Below are 20971 nucleotides of genomic sequence, written 5' to 3'. Positions count from 1 at the left end.
CTTTTTTGTGTTTCTTATCACAAGATGCATGTTCTGCTTAGTCAGCTAAAAGCAACCAAAACAAATGAAATCCACTAATCCGCCTGCCGGCAATAAATAAAACATTTTGTGAATTATCATGTGAGAGACATCCAGATGATAAGAGCACATAAAAAATTTAAAAAAGAAAAGAAAAGGAAAAAAACAAAACAACACCAAAGAGTCGCCTCCTCTCTCTTCAAGTGGTGTAATTGGATAGATGGCCTGAAACTCGAGAGGGGAGAGAACACAGCGAAACCTTCTGTTTGGATTCAGTTCTGAGACAGTGGCGCTTTTATCCTTTTTACTCGTCCCAGGGCAGAAGAATAAGCTATGACAAGACTGAAAGCTACTGCTTTTTCATAGAATGGTGGAACCATTCCAATATGCTGGTTGCCTTATGAGTTATTCTCGTTTTTTAACGGCCATACAAGTATTAAGAGGAGTTAACATCCGTATATTAAAGCTCAATTTAAAACTACTCACCATTTGATCCGCATAGCAAGAGAGAAAAGAGTTGATGATTTTTTTTTAATTACTATTTCTAGTTGTGTTTGTGTGATTGGTAAAATGATGATTGATATTTTGGGAATAATACATATTACTCATATAGTGAATTCACCAAAACACAACCTGAAAAGCCGCTTAATACATAAATAGGTAGGCTCTCATTTGGTAAGTGATGATGAAGTCATAAATAAAAGTTTTAAAGCAAGCAAAAAGAAAAAAAAAAAAAACATCCCTAACTTCACGACCCCATGAGAATTTGTGAAAATTAGTTAGAGTGACCATGACATTTGCTGGTTAAGTAACAACAACCATGTTTTGCCAAATTAGCGTTCCTGCTAATCTGCAGAAATCTTTTCAGCTACATGCTTTCAAAAGCAAATGTGCTACGACAAGTTTAGTCTATCAAGTCAAGCACAACTGAGCTGGTTTACAGTACAGCATCAGTAGAAGACAAATGTCCCATATTAGCAGAGTCCATTTTGAATCTGCACCAAGGCAAGCAACTTGCATTTGTTGGCTTCAATGCACTTGCATTTTTTGTATAATCATGTTGACATTTTTTAACACACGGGTGTCAAATTCCGGTGCACAAGGGGGAATACCTGCACATTTTACATGTTTCCCGCCTCCAACACATTATCAGGCTAGTGCAGAGCATGCTTTTGAGCTGATTGAATCATTTGAGTTGGAGGAGGGAAATATCTAAAACATGCATGATAATATCTGTACTTCATCAGGTCTAATAAACAAACCCAAACATATTCAAAGTTACATTTTTTGTACCAACAGATTAATTAACAGTTTTATACACACAATACATATACTGGTATATATGTATTTTTTTTTTTTTTACAAAATACTTGATGTCGACGGTCTCGGTGTCAATCAAATATCAATCAATATAGTGGGAGATTCTTCTTTCACGAAACTGGTACAAAAAAACCTACTGCTCCACTAGATGGGAGAAGGTACAGATTTATTAACCTGTACGACACCTTTTTATGCCATGAAATGCATTCCTTGGCTCAATCAAGATTGTGAGGTAATGGATTTTTTTTCTACAATTCCTATTCCAATGTTTTACTGCAATGATAAAACAAAAAAAAAACAATCCTGCAGTTGAAGCGCAGTCTAATAAGTTATTTGTTTTTACAACCACGTTCAAATTAGCGGTTTGATTTACCATTGTGGAGCGCAACGGTGGCAACAAAGACAAATTACAGAAGTGGACAAATTAAACGCATTGTATCAGACGTGACCAAAAAGTCAGACGTGCAAATACTTTTCCTAATGGCCCAAACGACGAGAAGCTAACGTTAGCTTGCGTAGCCGACAGCGGAGGAGGGCGCTATGCTCGATGAAAAGTACGCGTATTTCAAAAGGTTAGGATAGTTATAGGAACGGCAAAAAGCCGTTATTAAACAAATAATAGCCGTTTTGTTAATTACGACGAAAAGCGACCATCGTCTACAGTTAGCAACATCAAAAACAGCGTGAGCGTAAAAGAACAGAAACGACTACTTGGAAGTTGTAAAAACAAGCAGAAAACCATCGACAAAATCCCCCGCCCGCCTCCCTTAAAAAGCCTTCCAAGTTTACCTTCGTAGCAGAGTATGCCAATGTTGTTGTTCATCTTGTCCAGGTACTGGAAATTCAACAGATCCATTTTCGTCAGTAGCATTTATCGCCCCTTTTTACTCCCCCTTACCGACAACAACAAAAATAAGTCAAGTTGCTGCTTCTTTCGTTCTTTTTTTTCAGACGACAGACAGCTAAGTTAAAAGGCCCAGCCTCCCAACTTTAGACTCCGTAGAAAACAAACAAAAATCACTGTGGTAGTAGAAAGAATGCTTAAAAATGAGTTCGGAGCAAGTCTGAGAAAACGCGTGCAATAATAACAGCTAAATAGCGCCAGTTCTGCTCACAGCCAGCTGTAAGTAGACTGCACTGACACGCAGGCTATGTCGAGTATGACTCCAATGCTGACCAGCTCACGCACACACAAGTGGATGGAGCCTCGGTCTGTGACGTCACGCCAGTGCGGAAGTGCACGAGAAGGCTGCATTCTCTCTTTGGACAACAGGTGGCAATAAAACGACTTTTAAATGATTGTTGGGTTTTTTTTTCTTCTTTTTAATATCCATAATTTTCTAAAGCACTTTGACTCATTAAGATCTCAAACTTATCTCGCTTCACTCGACTGGACTGGTAGCCAGCAAATCACAGTGCACAATTTAAGAGTCTTCAAAGATCCACACAAGCACAAAAACATGCAAACTTCAAACAGGAAGGCCATAGTCGAGATTCAAACCAACTGTGAGGCAGATGTGCTAGGCCACTTTATTGAGGCCATTCAGTTGAATTCATGAAAACTGTTTTGACCGAGACGATCATTTTCTAGGCAAACATTTGTTTGACTGTGATAGGCTCACTTGCAATGTTTGTAAATTCCTACTTATTCCCATTAGTTCCCCTGATTCCAATGGAATGTGTTAAAAGTTCCAGAATTATTTAACCAAAAGCACTTAGGGGATTTCGGATCCAAAAGTAGTATCTGGTGAGGAAAAAAAACATGCAAGCATGGAGAGAACATGCAGACGACACACACACAAAAAAAGCTGATATTCAAAGCCTGAAACTCATAACTGTGAGGCTGACGTCCAAACCACCAGTCCAGGGGTTAATGTGACGGCGCAGGGTCTATGGGTTTCCTGTCCCACCATTCAGAGGCACTGGGCATGCTTGATAAATCCCTGGAGGGCCTCACATCTCAGGGATGTTTTATGCGCCAGATCAGCCTCTCCAAACATATCCCAAGAGAGCGGGAGGAAGGAGGAGGGGTGTGTGTGTGCGTGTGCGTGCGTGCGTGCGCGCGTGCGCGTGCGAGTGTGTGCGCGCGCGTGCGTGTGGGAGCCTGTGCGAGTGCGTGTGTTGTTTCTCAAACCGCAGCAATTCAGTCGTAAATTTAGGAAAAGGAGTGGGAAGAAAGTATATGTACTTAGGACACTAATCACATAGAATAATGATGAAGGTGGTTCAGGAGCGAGAAAGTTTGAACAGAAATCTCGAGATTGAAGAAGAAAATATTGGACAGCCAATAACCATATCACATATTATATTCCTTTAATAACCCTTCAACGCGTTTCGAACATGAATTAATGACAGTTTGATGTTAAATATGTAATACGGCAATTATGAAGGAATGATGTTAAATGGATGGAAGCAAAGCAAAACTCAACCTTGAGTTGAAAGTGTATGTCTGCTGCCCTCTAGAGTTCAAAACAAAACGTGCTCATTTCGAGGGCAAAGGAATAATAAAGCATTTCAAATAAATATTAGAGGGGGGGGGATTAGAAAATCAATACAAGAGAACACGTTTATAAAAATGTTACTTTTGAGTGTGATTTTGTTTGTTAATACCGACTAGGAAGTGCATTGAAACTTTCAAGCATTCAATTAATACGGAAAATCTTAATTTAATAAAAAAACTAAAAAAGAATGATTTTTCTAATGATATTGACCGTAGTAGAAAGCCTTCTACCAGCTGTTCAAATCATCATCATTCCACAACAACTTTAATATCTTGACGCCCTCTGTACTGCAAACTGAGACCAAGCACAAATTTCACCTTTAACCTCTCTTATAAACACTGCATTTAACACTTCCTCTTTGTTCTTGTCCACTCACAAACATGCCGCAAGCCTCTCTCTGCTTCCCCTTCCCATTGCCTTCCCCAATCAACATTAGCATTAGCTTCTTGGAGCCCCACTGTGTCCACTTTCACACACTCTCATAGCCGCCGTTAAGACAGAGAGCTTCTTTCAGTGCCTTTCAGCTGCAAACTACAGCGTTCCATGACTCTGGTTGACTCCCAACTTGTTCTCATTCAAAACAATTCATCCTAAAGAGAAGCATTTCAACTGAATTGAAACCGCATTAACTATCTAACAAGAAAGGTTAACCACTGTCTAATTAATTTTTTTTTTTTTTTTAAAGTACGACAAACAGTAACAGTCCGAAACTCTCACCTCTGGGTGTTTATGAAACTCCTGAATTCACTTGAACAGTTTATTGGAATTTAATATTTTTCACTTTGGCATGACCAAATAAATAAATAAATAAATAGGTTAATAGTTAATAGTTGACGTTTCACTGATTTCCTTAAGACGTGCCTGAACTCATACAAAGCTCTCCAATTTTGTGATAATTTTTCAGGGTTATTTGCCCAAATCACACCCCTTTTGGCGTGGGCCTGCACTCTCATCGTGCCATTAGCCTATTTTATTCCCTGCCTCGTTCTCTGCCAGGACAAGGTGATGACGGGCCTACATGTTGCGACTCAGGTCCAGGCATCTCTCTGTTTCTCTCTCCAAGGAGTGGGTGCGTCTGGACGTCGGCCCAGCAAAGACTCACCGGTGAGTCGTTCTCATGCTTTATTAACATGCTGCGGCAGGTCGAATCAAATACTAATAGGACAGCCTCAGCATTTCTTTTGTTGCGTTTGTTTGGGATAAAAAAATAGTATGCTTTGGGAAACGGCCCAGGGTCAGCGCAGTGGGGTAGCAGGTAGAACATCTGAGAACGAGAGCTATGAAAATGGATGGATAAACAAATTAGGAATGGTAATATTAGAAGAATAAAATAAAAGTTTAATCGAAGGGGATTAAAGTTGAACGAGTGTACAGCAGAGATAAAGTGCATTTGGGAAGTACTCAGCTTTGAGGGAGCCACCCCGCAGCGAGACACACATTGTTTACGTAGTGGCATCATGACTTCTTAAACATGTCACTCTGCAACTTGTGTTGTCAGCATTCACTATCAAGGCGACAGCTTCAAAAGAACTTTGAGGTTGTTAAATGTTTCATTACACAACACAGTGTAGTAATTAAATGGCGGCGGGGAATGCCACATTTAAAATTAGCCTTTGGTTCTTCAATATAAACTAATGAGCAAGACGGGCTGACATCAATACGGACGCAGGGGGACACGGCTGCAACGCAACACCGACGCAGAAAGTCGGTGCACTGCTGACAGGATCCATCAAGGTGAGCAGAGAGGAAATATCATGTTGCTCCACCAAAACAATGGCAGATGCTATACTGTCATTTCCCACCTATTCTGAAAGTGTTCAACGGTGACACCCGACCCTAAGAAGCCGCCCCCCCCTCCAAAAAAAGGGGCTTATAGCTTGTGCACAATCAGGATTCTATGTTACATCAAAAAACGGTATTAATTACTTAGAATATTCAACACAAACAAAGTCGTAGTATTAGGTAGACCATTTAAAAAACAACAACAACAAAAGAAATCAGTAACTATACAAATTCATGAATGCTGAACTGTGAATATGCAAGAGTTCACAGTAAGTACTTTTTTCTATAGGCATGTATTTGAGGGCATGAGTTAATTTAAGTGGATGACACACCAGGTTTAGAGAGGGGGTGCATTTAAAGCAATTTAAAAAAAACAACAATTTAACGCAAGTCGTCATATAATTTAGTGGAATGCTTCTCCTCTAAGTACAAATGTTTTAACATTTTACTCTGTGAGAAACATGCACATAATGTTTCATTTCTTTCTGAGTGACTATGGAGAGGGCAATCAAAAAGAGAGGAATGTCAAGTATGTGTGGTCAGCAGAGTCCTGAGAGAAAGTTCCTAGACTGCCGAGCTGGTATGAGACAGCCCGGGCTTGGCATTTACAGCGAAAGGATGAAGGCCTGCAGGTCCGTCTCCAAATTGCGCTTGTGAAATTTCCACAACCTCCAAATCGGTCAATTTCAAGACTTTGAAGCTAATATAAGGAGCAAAATGTGAGAGAGATGTTTTGTAATGCAAAATTAGCTAACATAAGCATAAATGAACGAGAGCAGACAAAACGCACGGTTCAATTGTATTTAATCTCAAGACAGTGACCCTGTGACACGGCACCTTTGCGGCAGCTCGGCCGCCCACTCAACCGTGAAAGAGAAGCAATGACACAAGGAAAGGGTTTGTGAGGACAGCAGTGAATATAAGACAATAAGGGACTAAATGTGAGTGACACAATTCAAACTCTCCATGCCCTCTGACCTGCAAAGTTGGCCGAGCCAACAAAGGAGCAAACGGCGAAAAAGATTTTAAAACACGTATTCATTTTGTTTTTCATGCTCCAATGAATAAAATTGTATTTTATTGAATACTCCCATCGGGTTTCTAGTATCAAGAGCTTCTTTTTTTTTTTTTCTTTGGGTGTAGCAGGGACAGTTACTGACCTACTGCCTTTCTCTTGTGGTTTAATCATTAATTGCTTTAAGTAAAGGAGACCTATCATTATTTTTTTTAAACAGCTCTCATATGTCTCTCACTTTCAATATATAGTAGAGTTTGGGGATATTTAACAACGTTTTTGATCACTTTAACGATCATCTTAAAAAAAAAAAAAATGTGACAAGTTTTTTTTTTTTTTCTTTTTTTTTTTTAAGTTTCTCTGGTTCCATTATCCGGCAGCTTTTCAAATAAATTGCTTGATAAATAAAATACAATCAGAGCCCAGACTTATCATGACAATGCTGCTGAATAGAACTAAAGAAAAAAAAGGTCAAAGATGCAACGCAAAGTTAATGTTTAAGTGCAATGGTTGTGACTTTGTAAACGAGCGGTGACCTAGTTATCAATGAATAACGTTTTATTCTCCTAATAAAAGCAGCGCCGATTGTAGTAAGATTTATCTGCCCTGACACCCGAAGAGGTGATAGCTTAAAACAACAATGACATCATGACAGCGACCAATTAAATATTACACATTTTTTTGTCCTTTATTTGATCATGACATTCTTTAAATAAGTTTTTTTTTCAGGGAAAAATGTCTGAAAACGGTTGATAAATAACCTCCATTTTTGTCACAATCTACCTTAAATCAAGCCGGTTAAGAACGAGCCTGCTGTTAAAAATGCCTTTACAAGGCAGAAGAGAAAGATGAAGAACGGCTATTTGTTGCTCATCTTCCATCTGCTCCCGCTATTGTCTGCCCACTCAGAACCTGACTGAGTCATGTTACACGGGTGGAATCAACTGGCCGGAGGGCAGCAAGAAGCACCAAAACACACCCAGCCCAACCCTAACTTATCCTCTTCCTCACACACACACACACACACACACACCTTCTGTCAAATAACCTCCCATCCTGTTGGCCGCCGGTGACGTTTAGACAAAGTGCCATCGTGCTGCATCTCAAATTTCACTTGGCATCACCCTCTGGCAAGCTCCGACTAGTTTCGACTGACAGCCTTTTAAAATGTTTAAACTATTACTACATACTTGGACAAAGATGTCTGCCAGTCATTGTCTTAGTTAGCACATGACGAACGGAGAGGGTCTGAGACAGGTTAGGCGAACAAAACGTTTCCTGCAAATCTGCCACCACCTGACAAGTGAGAGCTCGCCAAATCTGCAAATGTTTGAACAACCCATGTAAATAAAGGAGGAAATGAGACACCGTGTTTCATTTCCCTGTGTCTATCAATAAACAGAAACGACGTAAGTGAATTGCGCGGCTGTCAACTGTTAACAAATCGGGTCTAGAAAAGTGTCACTTTTTTTAACCTAATGTGTTGTAATGGTACTTGTAGAGGACGAAAACAAGACGGCATCATCGGCGAAAACGTTATGTAGCTTTGAAGTGGAATCCTGTTTAAGATTAATTTCACAAAGTTTACTAGCAGTCAGAGGCTGGAACGTGGTGTATTTGTAGGGCTCAATGGGTAAATAAAAATTGCTTTCACTCTTGCAACACATGCAGAATGCGTCAACATGCCTCAATTAATCTGGAACTACAGAGGAATTTCTCCTGTCTCTAAAGTTGGAAATTCAACCGGCATTTTTTTTAGGTGTTTATCAGTACCTGGTCGTTGAAAAATATATATTCAAATCACTGATTTAAAATACATTTCATACACATAACATAACTCAATGTTTCACATACTGGAATTAACTCACTCACTGCCATTGACGGGTATAGACGCCAAAAATGAGTTAAAAGAGCAAGATTTAAACACAGTTACAAACTGATAAGGGTGCAGCGCAGGTTTTTGAAAATAAGATTTTTAAAAATATTTAGAAAATATTTTCTTTATTTAGCCATATTATATTATTCACTCTGATAATAAAAGATACCAAATGAGCAGACCCTATTATACACAAGCACAGAGGAAAAAAATACTTTTTAAGGGTGATGTTTTTTTATTTGATCATATATTTTTGCATTGTCTTTGTTTGTTTTTTGTAATCTTAGAAGGATATAACTGGAAAACAAAAGAGGAAAAATTTTGATGATTACCGCAGAACTGGAAATGGTGGTGCACAACTCCTGTCCTGGCTACTCAGTAAAATATGGCCAACCTGACAATAAGTCAATATCCATAAAAGAAGAACAGAAATTCAGCTGTGCTGACTCTTTATGGAAAGAGAATGACGGGGGTTGACCAAGTTGTTCCGCCGGTTTGCTTTTCTGCCTTCAGAGGTGATATTCAAGCTTTAACTGAGGCGGCATGGATCCTGTGTGAAGTTTAACACCTGACACTCATGCACTGTCTGACATACTTTACACTCAAATTTGGCGCTGGTCCAATTATCCAATGGCGGGATGCAATGCCGTTAAGTGAAAGTGCACATAGTTAGAGTTAATAGTGAGAGTGTTGTTTTTTTTTAGTTTTGCAATATATTGGCTAACTCCTTTTTACACTTGTAGTAAACAATGTCAAAATGTACCTTCAAACTTCCCCTCTGCAGTTAATCATGTTTTTTATGAAGGTGACAGCTTTACCCAGGAGTACTTTAATTGGTATTGCATTATTTCCTACGGGAAAACTTGGACCGTGTTCGACCTCGGAGGTTCTGTTTCATTCCAATTTGGGGTGAGTGGAAAAAGGCATGTGCAACTTTGGCGGGATTTAGATTTTCCATCAGTGGAAACTGAAACTGAAAATCAGATGTAGGCCCTAAAGTCAAATTGGACACTTGGACATGGAGGGTTATTCCAGCCTGAAGCAACATTTTTTGCATGTCACCTTGTTATATAATACACAAGCTGCGGGAGGGAGGTGTGGAAATAAAAATGATGGCAGTGCTCCTGATTGCAAGGCGTAAATCACGTAACGTGCAGCATCGGCCCTAACAGGTTTGGGCCTCTCCCAATGGCGCACACCCAAAGCAGATTTACTAACACTCGTCATAGGTGAGAGCAAATAGGACGAGGCCTGTTGATCTAGTTGACGCGCTCAGCTGGCCGGCCGCTTGGCTGGGTCGCCGAGCAGGATGGTTGAGTCGCTCGCCTATTTCCTCCTGCACTATTGTGCGCGCATTGTCGTGAGACAAAAGCGGCCATGCAACTGAACGTGACAAAACAAAAACACAGCAGGGGGGCGGAGGAGGGAGGAGCAAGGAGTTGGTTTTCAGTTGATGCGGGACAATGCATGATGGGATACCAGCTGCTGACACGCGAGACAAGCTGCGTCTGAGCATTCCCAGGCTGCCGGTACACAAGCGAGCATTTTTGCTCGAGACATTCCAAGTTGCTTGGACACAACAAGGCCCAAATTGTGTACCCTTTGCCTGAATTACATCATGAAGTTTCACGGATTATTCACTGAAAATTTCAAGACACCAAAAATAAGACGTGGTGCCTTGAGATACGTGCGTTTAATTTTTTCTGTGATTACGCTTAACGCAAAACACTATTTTTTTTGGGATGATCTTTCCTCACTGAAATGAATTGAAATGTTTTTAATCCATTCGAGCCTTTCCTGTTTGTTCTTTAATAAGATAAATTATGCTGTATTGTACATTATAAAAGCATGCAGTCATGTAAGATTTTGTCACAGCCCCAACGACTGGCAAATAGTTTGTTGATACGTCATTGTTGATTGTTTTTCACTTGTTTTATACTTCATCCATTTTGTTTGTAAAGGAGTACGCAATGTCATTTTACGTATATGAGCTATTTGGTTAGAGGGATGACAAAATTGTTGTTATGGAGATAAATACAGTCTTTATCTATCTATCTTTTATATACCCCTCTAATAACAATTGGATAAAAAATAACACAATTTAAAAAAAAATCAAGTTGTTTGGTGGAAAACAACACAGAAAGGTTGCTGAAATTGACCCAAAATTATGTTTTTAAATTGTTTTTTTAACCAAACTGTTTTTAGACTGAATTGGACTAACTATACATTAACTTGAGTTAATATTTGCAAATAAACACTCTAAATAAGTAAAAGATGAGAAATTCATTAATCAATTACATTTTTCTTTCCCGATATAAAAATCTGAACAAATACTAAGTTCCTTTTTCTTCACTGTTTTCTTGTCCTCAAAGTTATAGAGCAAACTTAAAGGTAAACATATGTCATAGCATACTGTTTACAAAATATTGCTGATCTAAATATCCTTCACATATACAACCCCACTGCCTCTTTCGTTGCTTTTTCATAATTAGTTTATTATTGATCATTGTACAGTAGTCAGCGCCATCAATCTGCTAATGATATTTATTTCATTTTATTCTTTCCCACTTATATGAATTTTCTACATACAAAGCTCCTAACTATTCTTGCTAACCTTGACAGTCACTGTTTATTCATGAATTTATAGCCAATATGACATTTCCCCACGACACAGCTAATAAAAACTGATCAGTTCTAAATAAACACTAATTCTGAATTCTGACGGTTGACTTTTGTTAGCACATGGATCCAGCCAGTAGCAGAGAGGCCTTCTGGGAAGGATTGTGTCCATTTCTTCGTAATCTCGGAAGGAATTTTACATGAAGCAACACCCAAAAATCTCCCGTGAATGCCAAGGGAAAGACAGTTGCAAAGATGTATGTGTAGAAAACGCGACGAACGTAACCTGACTCTGCTAGTGAAGGCAAGCAACTGCTAAACAGCAGCATTGGTGGCAGTTAAGTGCGGTTATCACTCATTTCCCTGCCATGAGCAAATGCACAAAGATAACTATTGTGTTATGTCACAAAGCAGCGCTGAGGCTTACAGCTGAGTAGAACGTTGCACCTTGGTTAATACACAACATGAGCCTAATTACATAAAGTACTTTTTCCCCTTAATGTGACTCGTATGTACTTTTTTGTTGCATGTAAAATAGCAAGAAAACCACTTTTGGCAGTGTGCTTTTATATTTGTGCAGTGCAATGACGGCTTATTATGTCCATTGTCATGAATTAATGTTTATAGAGCAGAACAGTAATTCCCCAACAAGAGTGCCAAACGATGCAAGTTAGTGTGCCATGAGAGATCAGATGTGCCAAGGACAATCATCCACTTTTCCTTAATTGGTTCCAAAATTAATTTGTTAACTATAAATAATGAATCTGTGTTCATCTAACTATGCATGCGACATATAGTGACAAGTAGATTCATTGAAAGGGAAGTCAAGTCAAAAGTGTTCGACATGACCCCAGTAGTCTAAACTTGGCATTCTGATCAATATTGCATTTATGGAATATGAATTCAGCAGCAAAATCTACCCCTTTTTATTTATCTCAGGGGGGCGGACTTTTTGCCACTTGCTGTGACAGACAAAGCTGCTCGGGTAACAACCAATCACGACTCATCTGTTTTCGGAGTTTTGTCATGTGGTGTTCGCAAGCAGAGTTCTTGCAATATATACATTCAAGAAAGTCGTTATCAGGGAGGAAAAAAAATGAAATAAAACTTACGCTCTTCTTCATTTGCATGAACAAATGACGCTGCTCTTGACAGAACATCCAACGGCGTCTCCATGCTGGGTAGCCTGTGGGACATACAATCGGGTTCAAGTACGCAAACATGCAAAATATTCAAGTGGGTGATTCAGAGTCCCCACGGGCCACAACTACACACATTTACACGAACATTTCAGGGTTTTCTTTTTTACTTTGTGTGAGTGCATGCAACAATGTTGGTTTAGTCATTATCTTCAGGGTTTGGTTTTGGGGTGGGGAACCTACAGCCTGTTCTAAAACAAACAACAAAACAGTTAAAGATAATCATGTTTAATTTTGATTCACACTGTCATCGGCATATATGCAAAATTTGTTTATTATGGGCAGCGCGGCAAACTAGTGGTTAGTACGTCTGCCTCACAGTTTTGAGGTCCATGGTTTGAATCTTGACTCCGGCCTTCCTGTGTGGCATCTGCATGTTCTCCCCCGTGCTTGAGTGGGGTTTCTCTGGGAGATCCATCTCGCGTCCAAATTCCAAAAACATGCATATTCGGTTCACTGAAGACTCTAACTTGCTCAAAGGCGTGAATATGACTGTAAATACTTTTGCTTACACTCCAGCATATGTGCCCTGCGATTAGCTTGGTGACAGTCCAGGGTGTACCCTGCCTCTCGCCCAAAGTCAGCTGGAATAAAAAAACACCTGCTCACATGTGACCCGTATGCATTTAAGCAATATAGAAAATTTATGTTAGCTGTACAGTTTGGAATGAATCATCATCCTGAGAGCTGTTTTTGTTTTAGCCCACTTAGTCAAAATATTGGGAACACTTCTCAGAGTATGATAAACTACTGCTATAATAATGAATTTATTTTTAGAAATATTCCACTCAGACATCTTAATACTGCGCTTGTATTGGATCTCACTGCCAGTTTATTGAACTCAAGTCAATTCAATAGGTTCCAACGTGTTTTTAAGTTGTTTTTGTTCTAGTATAAATTGTTAAAGCATTTTGCCCTTCAACGTGGAGCCGTACTGTCCTGCGAAGCTATGCAAGGTATTTGTGGATGAAAATATTGTTTATAAAAAAAAAAAATCCGACTGCATTCTTCAAATGCCAACCCCTCATTATTTCACACAATGAAAAATAACTTACAAGAGTTTACTTTTAACTTTTGTCACACGAGGAGGATGATAAATGAAGGCGACAACACAAGTACGTCCGCATTTCTACGCAGTCCACTTGCATTTATTTCCCACGATTTCCTGACGTTTATTACCAAAGACGCCATCATAATGGTCATTTTGATGACATGTAATACGACGTTTGTTACGTACACGATTAGGCCACAACCACTTCCAATCGAGTCATTCAATTTAACTCCCACGCAATTGGCCGTTAATTTATCACCGTAACCTCCATCATTGTTATTTCCTCATCAAAATGTGATTAAATGTGTCCAACATGTTAAAATGTATTCATCTAAAGCCGCCACGGAATATGCAAGTTTACGTTGATAAAAACACATACCTCCTTTATGCGCCACTTTGGTATCTTCCAGTAGTACAACGTCCAAGCACAGGGAAACAGTGTGGCGGGGGAAAGTGTATATTCCACAGAGATACGAAGCTTAATCCGCAGCTAAACGTCTCCGTGGGAGGGAGGACAATACTAGTAGCTGAGCTGTCGGGACCAACTTGGTTGTAAACGAGGAAAAGGAGGAGGAGGAGGAAGGAGGAGGCTGGAATGCCTGGAATGATGGAATTCAGTTGCTAGCAGGTGGTGGAACTAACGCACGCTGATTGGCGGAGCCGAGAGGGCATGATATCAGCATAAATTATGCTAATGATGAACGTCACATCCTCTGAAGGCGTCACGGCTGCTACTGTAAATCCTATGGCGCGTTCCGATTTACTGAAACCGATTTCTCAGCAGTGTACAATGCAGCATCTCATGTTAAGACCTATACCTAAATATTTAAAGTAAAATGCATTGTTTCTACAAAACTATGGCATGTCACATTCAACCTTTGCAACAAATAGTAGCTTTTGCTCACAAGTTTGAAAGTAAAGTACTTTATAGTTTTATTTGAGGTGGCCATTAACATATTAGCTGTAAACGAGCAGATGTAGTTAATAGAAACAGAATTAATAGTAGTTAATAGTCAGAAAATAATACTAAATGGCTTCATGGAGAATTCTGAGCCTTTAGTATCTGTTATTAATGTCCTGCTTTTGCTGAAGAAAATATGATGCAATGATAGAAGAAATGTTTATTAGATATTGTGAGCATTGGAGGTTCCGCCATCTTTTTAGACATAAAAGTGTCGATTTTGAGATCAGTTCAAGGCAGTGCTTAGCAATAATTTTCTGTTACACCCCAACAACATTTTGTACTCCCTCCTAAATCCCCACCACAACTATAAAGTTTCATATGACTATAAAATTGTTAAGTACACCTTTGCATATCATTGTATACACAATACAATACAATTGTATTTCCTTGTTAACAGTAATGAAAACAAAAAAAGAAAAAGTAAGAAATCAAATTATTAAAAATAACTTTGTTAATGTGTTTTAGTCTGTGACAATACATATTTGAAATCCATCAAAATTTGTCTGAAATAAAAAAAATATTAAATGAGAGCGACACTTCCACCTACTGCAGTGTAAGTGCAATTACACTTTATTGCAAGTACAGCCCCCCAAAAAAAAAATATATATTTTTTTTTTTTTAAAAGCATGTTCCACAGGATCACACACGCCCCAATGAGGCCCACCCACACCTGCGTGAACACCCGACTATTTGAGAAGGGATCATTTCAGGGCAAGTTTATGTCCTTACAATTGTGTTCATCACCTTAGAATGCCAATAGGTTTCCTATTCATAGAGTGAATGAGAGAAGAGTGTGTGTGAATGTTCAAGTCCCAGTTATTGATGTTTTAAAATAAAAAGATGATAGACAGATTCCATGGACAAACGTGAATTAGGCTGTCTGTGAAACAGACGGTTTCCTTCTCCAGCCCTTCCACATCTTTAGTAGTTTCTTAGAGCTGTAGGACACTGTTTTCCACATGCCTGTGAGGAAGAGACAGACCAAATAGAATTGTACGTTATATTAAGCATGATTATTAATCAAAAAATAAATAAATTATATATATATATATATATATGTCTATGTCGAGCAAACCACATGAAAGAGATGCTTACCAGCTGTTGCGATGCCTTTGACACTTTGTGTTAAACTAGACGATTTCACAATAGAAGAGATACCTGAAGAACATATAACAACAACAGTACAAAGTTAAACTGGACAGTAGTACCTTTATGCATCGCCATTCATTTGCAGTCTGGACCCAAGGAGTTAAACCATGGTTAACCATACCCTGTTTGCAGAAGGTACTTTTTTTTTTTTTTGCTCAGCTGATCTTTGCTTATTATCAACGGTACCTCTCGCCCAATGTCGAGAAAAGTAGGCGGGCACATGAGGAACCCAACTATTTCTTTAGAAGCTATTAAAAAGTCAATTTTCCCCAAAATTGCCCGCCGCCTTGAAGTAGCGTTTGTTACCTTGGTGCACAACTGCTCCACAGTCGGGGTCCTGAGCCATCTGCAGCAGTATCTCCTCCACGTCCCTGTTCTTTCCGGGAGGGTCCACCAGCTTGGTGATCCTCTGCTGCAGGGTTCGAGGCAACGCCATCAGTTGGACAAACTGGCCCTCCGGGCTTTTGTCGACCTGAATAAAATTCAGTCATTCATGCGAACCACAAATAGTTTTATATTGAAGATGATGTCTTCTTAGTGGGAGACGAGGGTTGTTTGTGCTTTTTTTTTGGTTGTTGTTGTGATGTCACCAATGATGGATAATGTGTGATGACAACCATAAAACAGGAAACTACACCTACTGCAACACAAGAAAGTGTTGGCTCAGTAAAATATGAGCCATACGCTGACCCTAATTTTAAGGAAGTCTATATTCAATAATTCAATTTTAATTTTGTAAAATTGACCACAAAATATTTTGTAGAATTATTTCTTTTGTATTTATTTTGCATATAATTGTAATAGTAGAACTGCATATAATTTTAATGCATTTGCATAAAATCTATCAGTGTATATTAAAACATAGCCTCAATTCTTGTAAAATTCCCTGCAACACAACAAAGTGTCAGCTGATTACAATATGGGCCACGTGATTAATCAATGATAACATAAGCGGTTAACAAACAGAGGCTAATCTAAATGGCATGTATCTGAGCATACCTCCAATTTTCCTTGGTGGGGCTTGTAGACCACTTGCGGGCAGTCCCGTAAGATGTTGCTATAGACAATCCGGAAGTGCTCCATATTGTCGTTCACAATGTTGGCCACCTTGGATTTATCCTCTCCTATCACCATCCTGAAATCCCCTAAAGTGGAACAAACCAAATATTTTCCTTGATGGATGACAAACGACAGCTGCGTTTGTTTCATCGATTTTGTGGAGGCTCTCTCCAATTACGTGGTGTTCGACCATCTTGTTTGGCATGCAGCAGGCCGTAGTCTGTATTCTATACTATATATAGAGAATTATCGGAAACATACCAGCATAAGACAGGCCAGCGATCTGCAAGAAAAGCTCCTCCTCGCTGAAACTTTCGGGTAGCATAAGGAATGAGGCCGTTACAGCGCTCTTGAGGTTGGCCACCAGAGCGGCACGCAGCTTCCCGTTGTCAGCCTGTACCAGCAACTTCACCTACATACATGCACGCAGGCAACAGCAGTGCATTTTTTGGGGTGATAATGCAATTCCCAAAAAAAAAAAAGTACATAGAGTAGTATAGACAGTGAGAATAAAAATAAAAAGTAAATGGCGATGAAAAAAGTCATGAAATTGCATTTTATTTGCTTCTTCTGGGTGTGATATTTTTTTAGAAATTACAATCTGGCAAAAAAAAAAGGGGGGGGGCTAACAAAAAGTTGTGATAATACAAGTAAAGCGTCTCAACATTATGAGTATTAAGTCTTAATATTCAGGGAATTTTTATTTGCAATATCAAGGGAAAGTGTGCCAACACTATAACTTAAATCATGTAAAAATAATGGGAGCTTTGTCAAATTCCAACTTTATTAACATAACATTTCTAACTATATTTCTATATGATTGTACTTCTTCCCTGTTCGGTAAATTCTTAATACTTCTTCCTAATTAAAGTGACTGTCCATGGAAAATGGTTTATATTTACTTATCATGTGTACAGTACATAATGAGATTAGGAGATAATTAAGTTACTGACCGGTTTGTGAAGCCGTCCTGCAGCATACATGGTTTTCCAGTGAATGAGGTCGTCAATCAGACACTCAGTACTTATCACGCCATATTTGATAATCTAGAAAGAAAAAATATGTGTATGTTCTTATTTACTTAAAAACGACTTGAAGTGATGTTGTGGTTAGTTTTACCCTCCCGTCCACAGGCACCAGCGTGTTGTAGTACATAGCAGCACCGTGGTCACTCTGTATGGAGCTGATCATGGCGGGCCCTAGTAGTTTAAGGATAGAGTAATGTTTACGGTTTTGCAGCAAATTCATGGTGTGCCAAGTGACTGGATCATCCACCGCAAACACAAAGTCCAGCATGTTTTTCTGAGTGTAAAAAGAGACACCACAAGCATAAGATTTAGTATACAGTTTACTGGAAGTGGAGGTATTAAGTTACAGAGTTCCATGTTATGTAAACCACAATAATCAGATATTTTTCATGTAAAGAGTGGGCCGAAAGTAGGTGTAAACGTGCAAAAGTTCTCATTTTTATTGCATTTACAGTTTTTCCTGGAATCTTTTCCTTCTGGACCTGCTTCCTTCCTTTAGGTTTATCTTTTATTTTTGCATATTTACTTTCTTCATTTCTTTAATAAAATATCTTCTTCCTACTCCCTTTGTTCTTGATTTCACTTTCTTTTTATCTTTCCCACCTGACCTCTTTACTGCCTTCCTTCCCGTCAGATTTTTTACAATGCCTTCTTCACTTACGTGGCCTACTTACTTCTGACCTTACCCCAGACTTGAAATTATTCATTCATTCTTAAATCTTTGCCTCACTTAAACTTACTCTTCTGCCTTCTTTCATTCATGTCGTCCTTCCTTCACACCCGTTTTTATTTATGCATTTACTCTACCAATGCTTCAACTGTTTTTTCTGCCTCAGCAGCTTTTTCCTGCCTTCTATTCCCTCCTACCTTCCTTTCTGCTGAAAAATATTTTTTCCTTGTTTCCTGCAGCTTGAGCTCTTGACTCAAATTCATTCATTCATTCTACTAAGTAAATAAGTTAACGTGAAAGGTTTATAGGTTAACCTACTTGGCCCAAGCTGCTTTATTTACAAAATGTGTACAGTTGTCACTTGTTACCTCCATTTGACCTTGGCTTGTTCCTTGCTGTTTAAAAACGCCAGATCCATAGGCGAAAGCTAAACTGATATCCTGCGGGAATTGTGACAAAATCCTTCTGTAAAGGACGCCGGTGTTGTGCAAGGCTGGTAGAGTCATTTTGTAAATACATCGATTTAGCTCCCTCTCGACAACACACGGTTGTTCTCGACAAGAGGTCCGCCGACATAAAACTCAAAAAGTCACGTTCAAAAAGGCTTAAATAACATTTCAAACCGATTGATCAGACAACCCGCACAAAGCGCTAACGTGTAAAAAAATATACTGTAATTTTATCGTGGAACTATGTCTATTCCTTCTGCAATTTCCATTCGCCGACAGCGTCGCGTAGCTTATACGTCACACAGTTGCGCATTGGTGGAAGAGGCTCATGGGAAAAGTAGTGCGAGCGCATGAAACAGCTCTGGAATCGAAAACCGCGGACATTATGGCTTTAGTGTTGTTGAATAACTTTTCGTCGAACGTATTATAAAAAGAGATGACGTGATTTGTTCACCATATATTTAAGGTTGCGTTTTACTACGCTAGGACGAAAACGAGGTAGGTTCATTGTTTGGCCGGCAGATGGCGGCTTTGAAGTGTGTTTGTGGCGAAAGCTCAAATTGTCTGTGTGCCACACGATGCATGTGATCAATGATGGTTTATTTGTCGAGAAACTTTAATCTGTAGTTTCTAAAATTGTGAGCAGTAATGCACAGATGTTAAAGGCAGGCACAGAAAAGCAGTTTCCATGTGTTATATTATCCAAATGAAAGTGTGCAAGCGGCTCGTGTACAAAGTGCTTTGCACTTTTCTCTGGGGTTCTCTGAGGTCTGCAAGTTTCTGAGGTTAGAAGAGTCAAGTCCTGGCTCCAGTTTGCATGTTCTCCCCATCCCTCGTTGGGGTTCTCCAGACACTCCGGGTTCCTCCCACATTCCAAAAATATGCATGTTAGATTCATTCATCTCATCACGGGTCATCAACATGGTGATGAGAGAGTCCAAGTTCTAACAAATAGGTCACATTTATGGGTTAAATACATTCTACTAAAAAAAAAATAAAAAAATAGTGAAGTTGTCATTAGTGTTCAATTGACTGTTCATATTGAATGAATGATTATTTCATATGCACCTGTCAAGGATGAGACCATGGAAACTCCCAAATGCCAAGCTTCACCAGTGAATGAATATTGATAAGGTCACAGAGCCCTAATGACTAATGAGCTCGCTCAATGTAAACAAGTGCCTTGGTTATCAGTGATGTACCAGCGCAGCAGAGAAACACATTTTCTACCCAGCATGGTGTCACAGAAAAGTCCAATTAGTGCTGCTTAATTTGAGTGTTTATATTGAGGGTGGTTTTCCTCAGTGTAGATTTAGCAGGGTTTGATTTGTAATTCACTGCTTCACCGTAAAATTTCCTTAATCAAATTTGTGGAAAGTTGACAGTTGATTAGTTAATTATTGTTGATTTTTTTTAAAAGAAGAAACTTCCCTTTCCTTTTACCACCAAGATAAACTATATTTACTACAGTTAGTAGAAGCTGCCGTTCACGCACAGATATTTAATGGCTTACAGGTAAGCCTATTTAAACTTTATGCTAACCAAAACAGAAGCATCTTTTTTTTCTTCTGAGGCACATAAATGCGCCAATGAATTAAAGTGCAGAGACTTATCACGTATTGTGAATTCCTTATGCAGTATTGAAAACGATCTTACATTGTGCAGCAACGGAACCTTAGTAAATGAAAACCAACTACCAATAAAAACGTTAAAACACTTTTGAAGATGAAGTAAAAAAAAAAAATATATATATATATATAACCGAAACAATGTTATCGTCTTACAAAACAAATGAAAATGGACTATGATGATAGTGAAAATTATGTAGTTTGTTTTTATCTTTCTCAATTTCATTCTTAGCTTTTTAGGTTGATTTTTGATGTACTTTTTTCAGTTCTGCCAGTTTTACGGCAGCTGTACAGCCCTGCGGCACCTCATGCGCCGACCATGATGTAATATGTTGACAATCTGGCTTGATAGGTTAAAAAAAAAAAAAAAAGATGATGGCGACAGCGAAACTCCATGAAAACAGTGTAGAGGGATTTTTTCGATGATGACTGTCAAGGAAAAAGCACGCGCCTTCTAGTTGCGGCGGGTGTTAGGTGTGAAATATTTTTCAAATCATGTAAATATATATTTTTTTAACTTACGGAGTTGCGTCTGCATTGATGACCTCAACTAATGTCATGCTCTGCTATGCCAAGTACCTCTGCTGGTGACCGCTAAAAAGTGCAGTTCATTTTGCCTCAATTGCATTTAATCTACTAATTG

General features: G+C 39.0%; 2 protein-coding genes across 3 annotated transcripts in view; both read right to left on the bottom strand.

Moving 5' to 3' along the window:
* Positions 1-14010, bottom strand: part of vgll4b (vestigial-like family member 4b) — a 29012-nt gene extending 15002 nt beyond the window's left edge. The window contains exons 1-2 of one of the 2 annotated variants that reach the window (XM_088308709.1): positions 13761-14010; positions 12244-12317 (exon numbers count right to left, since the gene is read on the bottom strand). In XM_088308709.1, coding sequence (XP_088164835.1) covers positions 12244-12307 — 64 coding nt within the window. In that variant the 5' untranslated portion in view covers positions 12308-12317; positions 13761-14010. Of the gene's footprint in view, positions 1-2127; positions 2551-12243; positions 12318-13760 lie in introns of those variants that run through there. The other variant, XM_088308708.1, reaches the window with a different exon arrangement.
* Positions 14011-14487: 477 nt separating this feature from the next.
* Positions 14488-19019, bottom strand: tamm41 (TAM41 mitochondrial translocator assembly and maintenance homolog). The gene is made up of 8 exons (XM_088309175.1): positions 18620-19019; positions 17673-17855; positions 17507-17599; positions 16815-16965; positions 16494-16639; positions 15801-15966; positions 15441-15503; positions 14488-15308 (listed from the first exon to the last, which is right to left on the bottom strand). The coding sequence occupies exons 1-8, from the start codon at positions 18755-18757 to the stop codon at positions 15217-15219; spliced, it is 1032 nt and encodes a 343-aa protein (XP_088165301.1). The 5' UTR covers positions 18758-19019; the 3' UTR covers positions 14488-15216.
* Positions 19020-20971: the final 1952 nt, after the last annotated feature.

This window comes from Idiotropiscis lumnitzeri, chromosome 11, assembly GCF_059441095.1.
Source record: "Idiotropiscis lumnitzeri isolate Australia: NSW breed Sydney's pygmy pipehorse chromosome 11, RoL_Ilum_1.0, whole genome shotgun sequence".
NCBI lineage: Eukaryota > Metazoa > Chordata > Actinopteri > Syngnathiformes > Syngnathidae > Idiotropiscis > Idiotropiscis lumnitzeri.
Note: the sequence above shows the minus strand (reverse complement) of the source record. Positions and strands in the feature narration are given on the sequence as shown.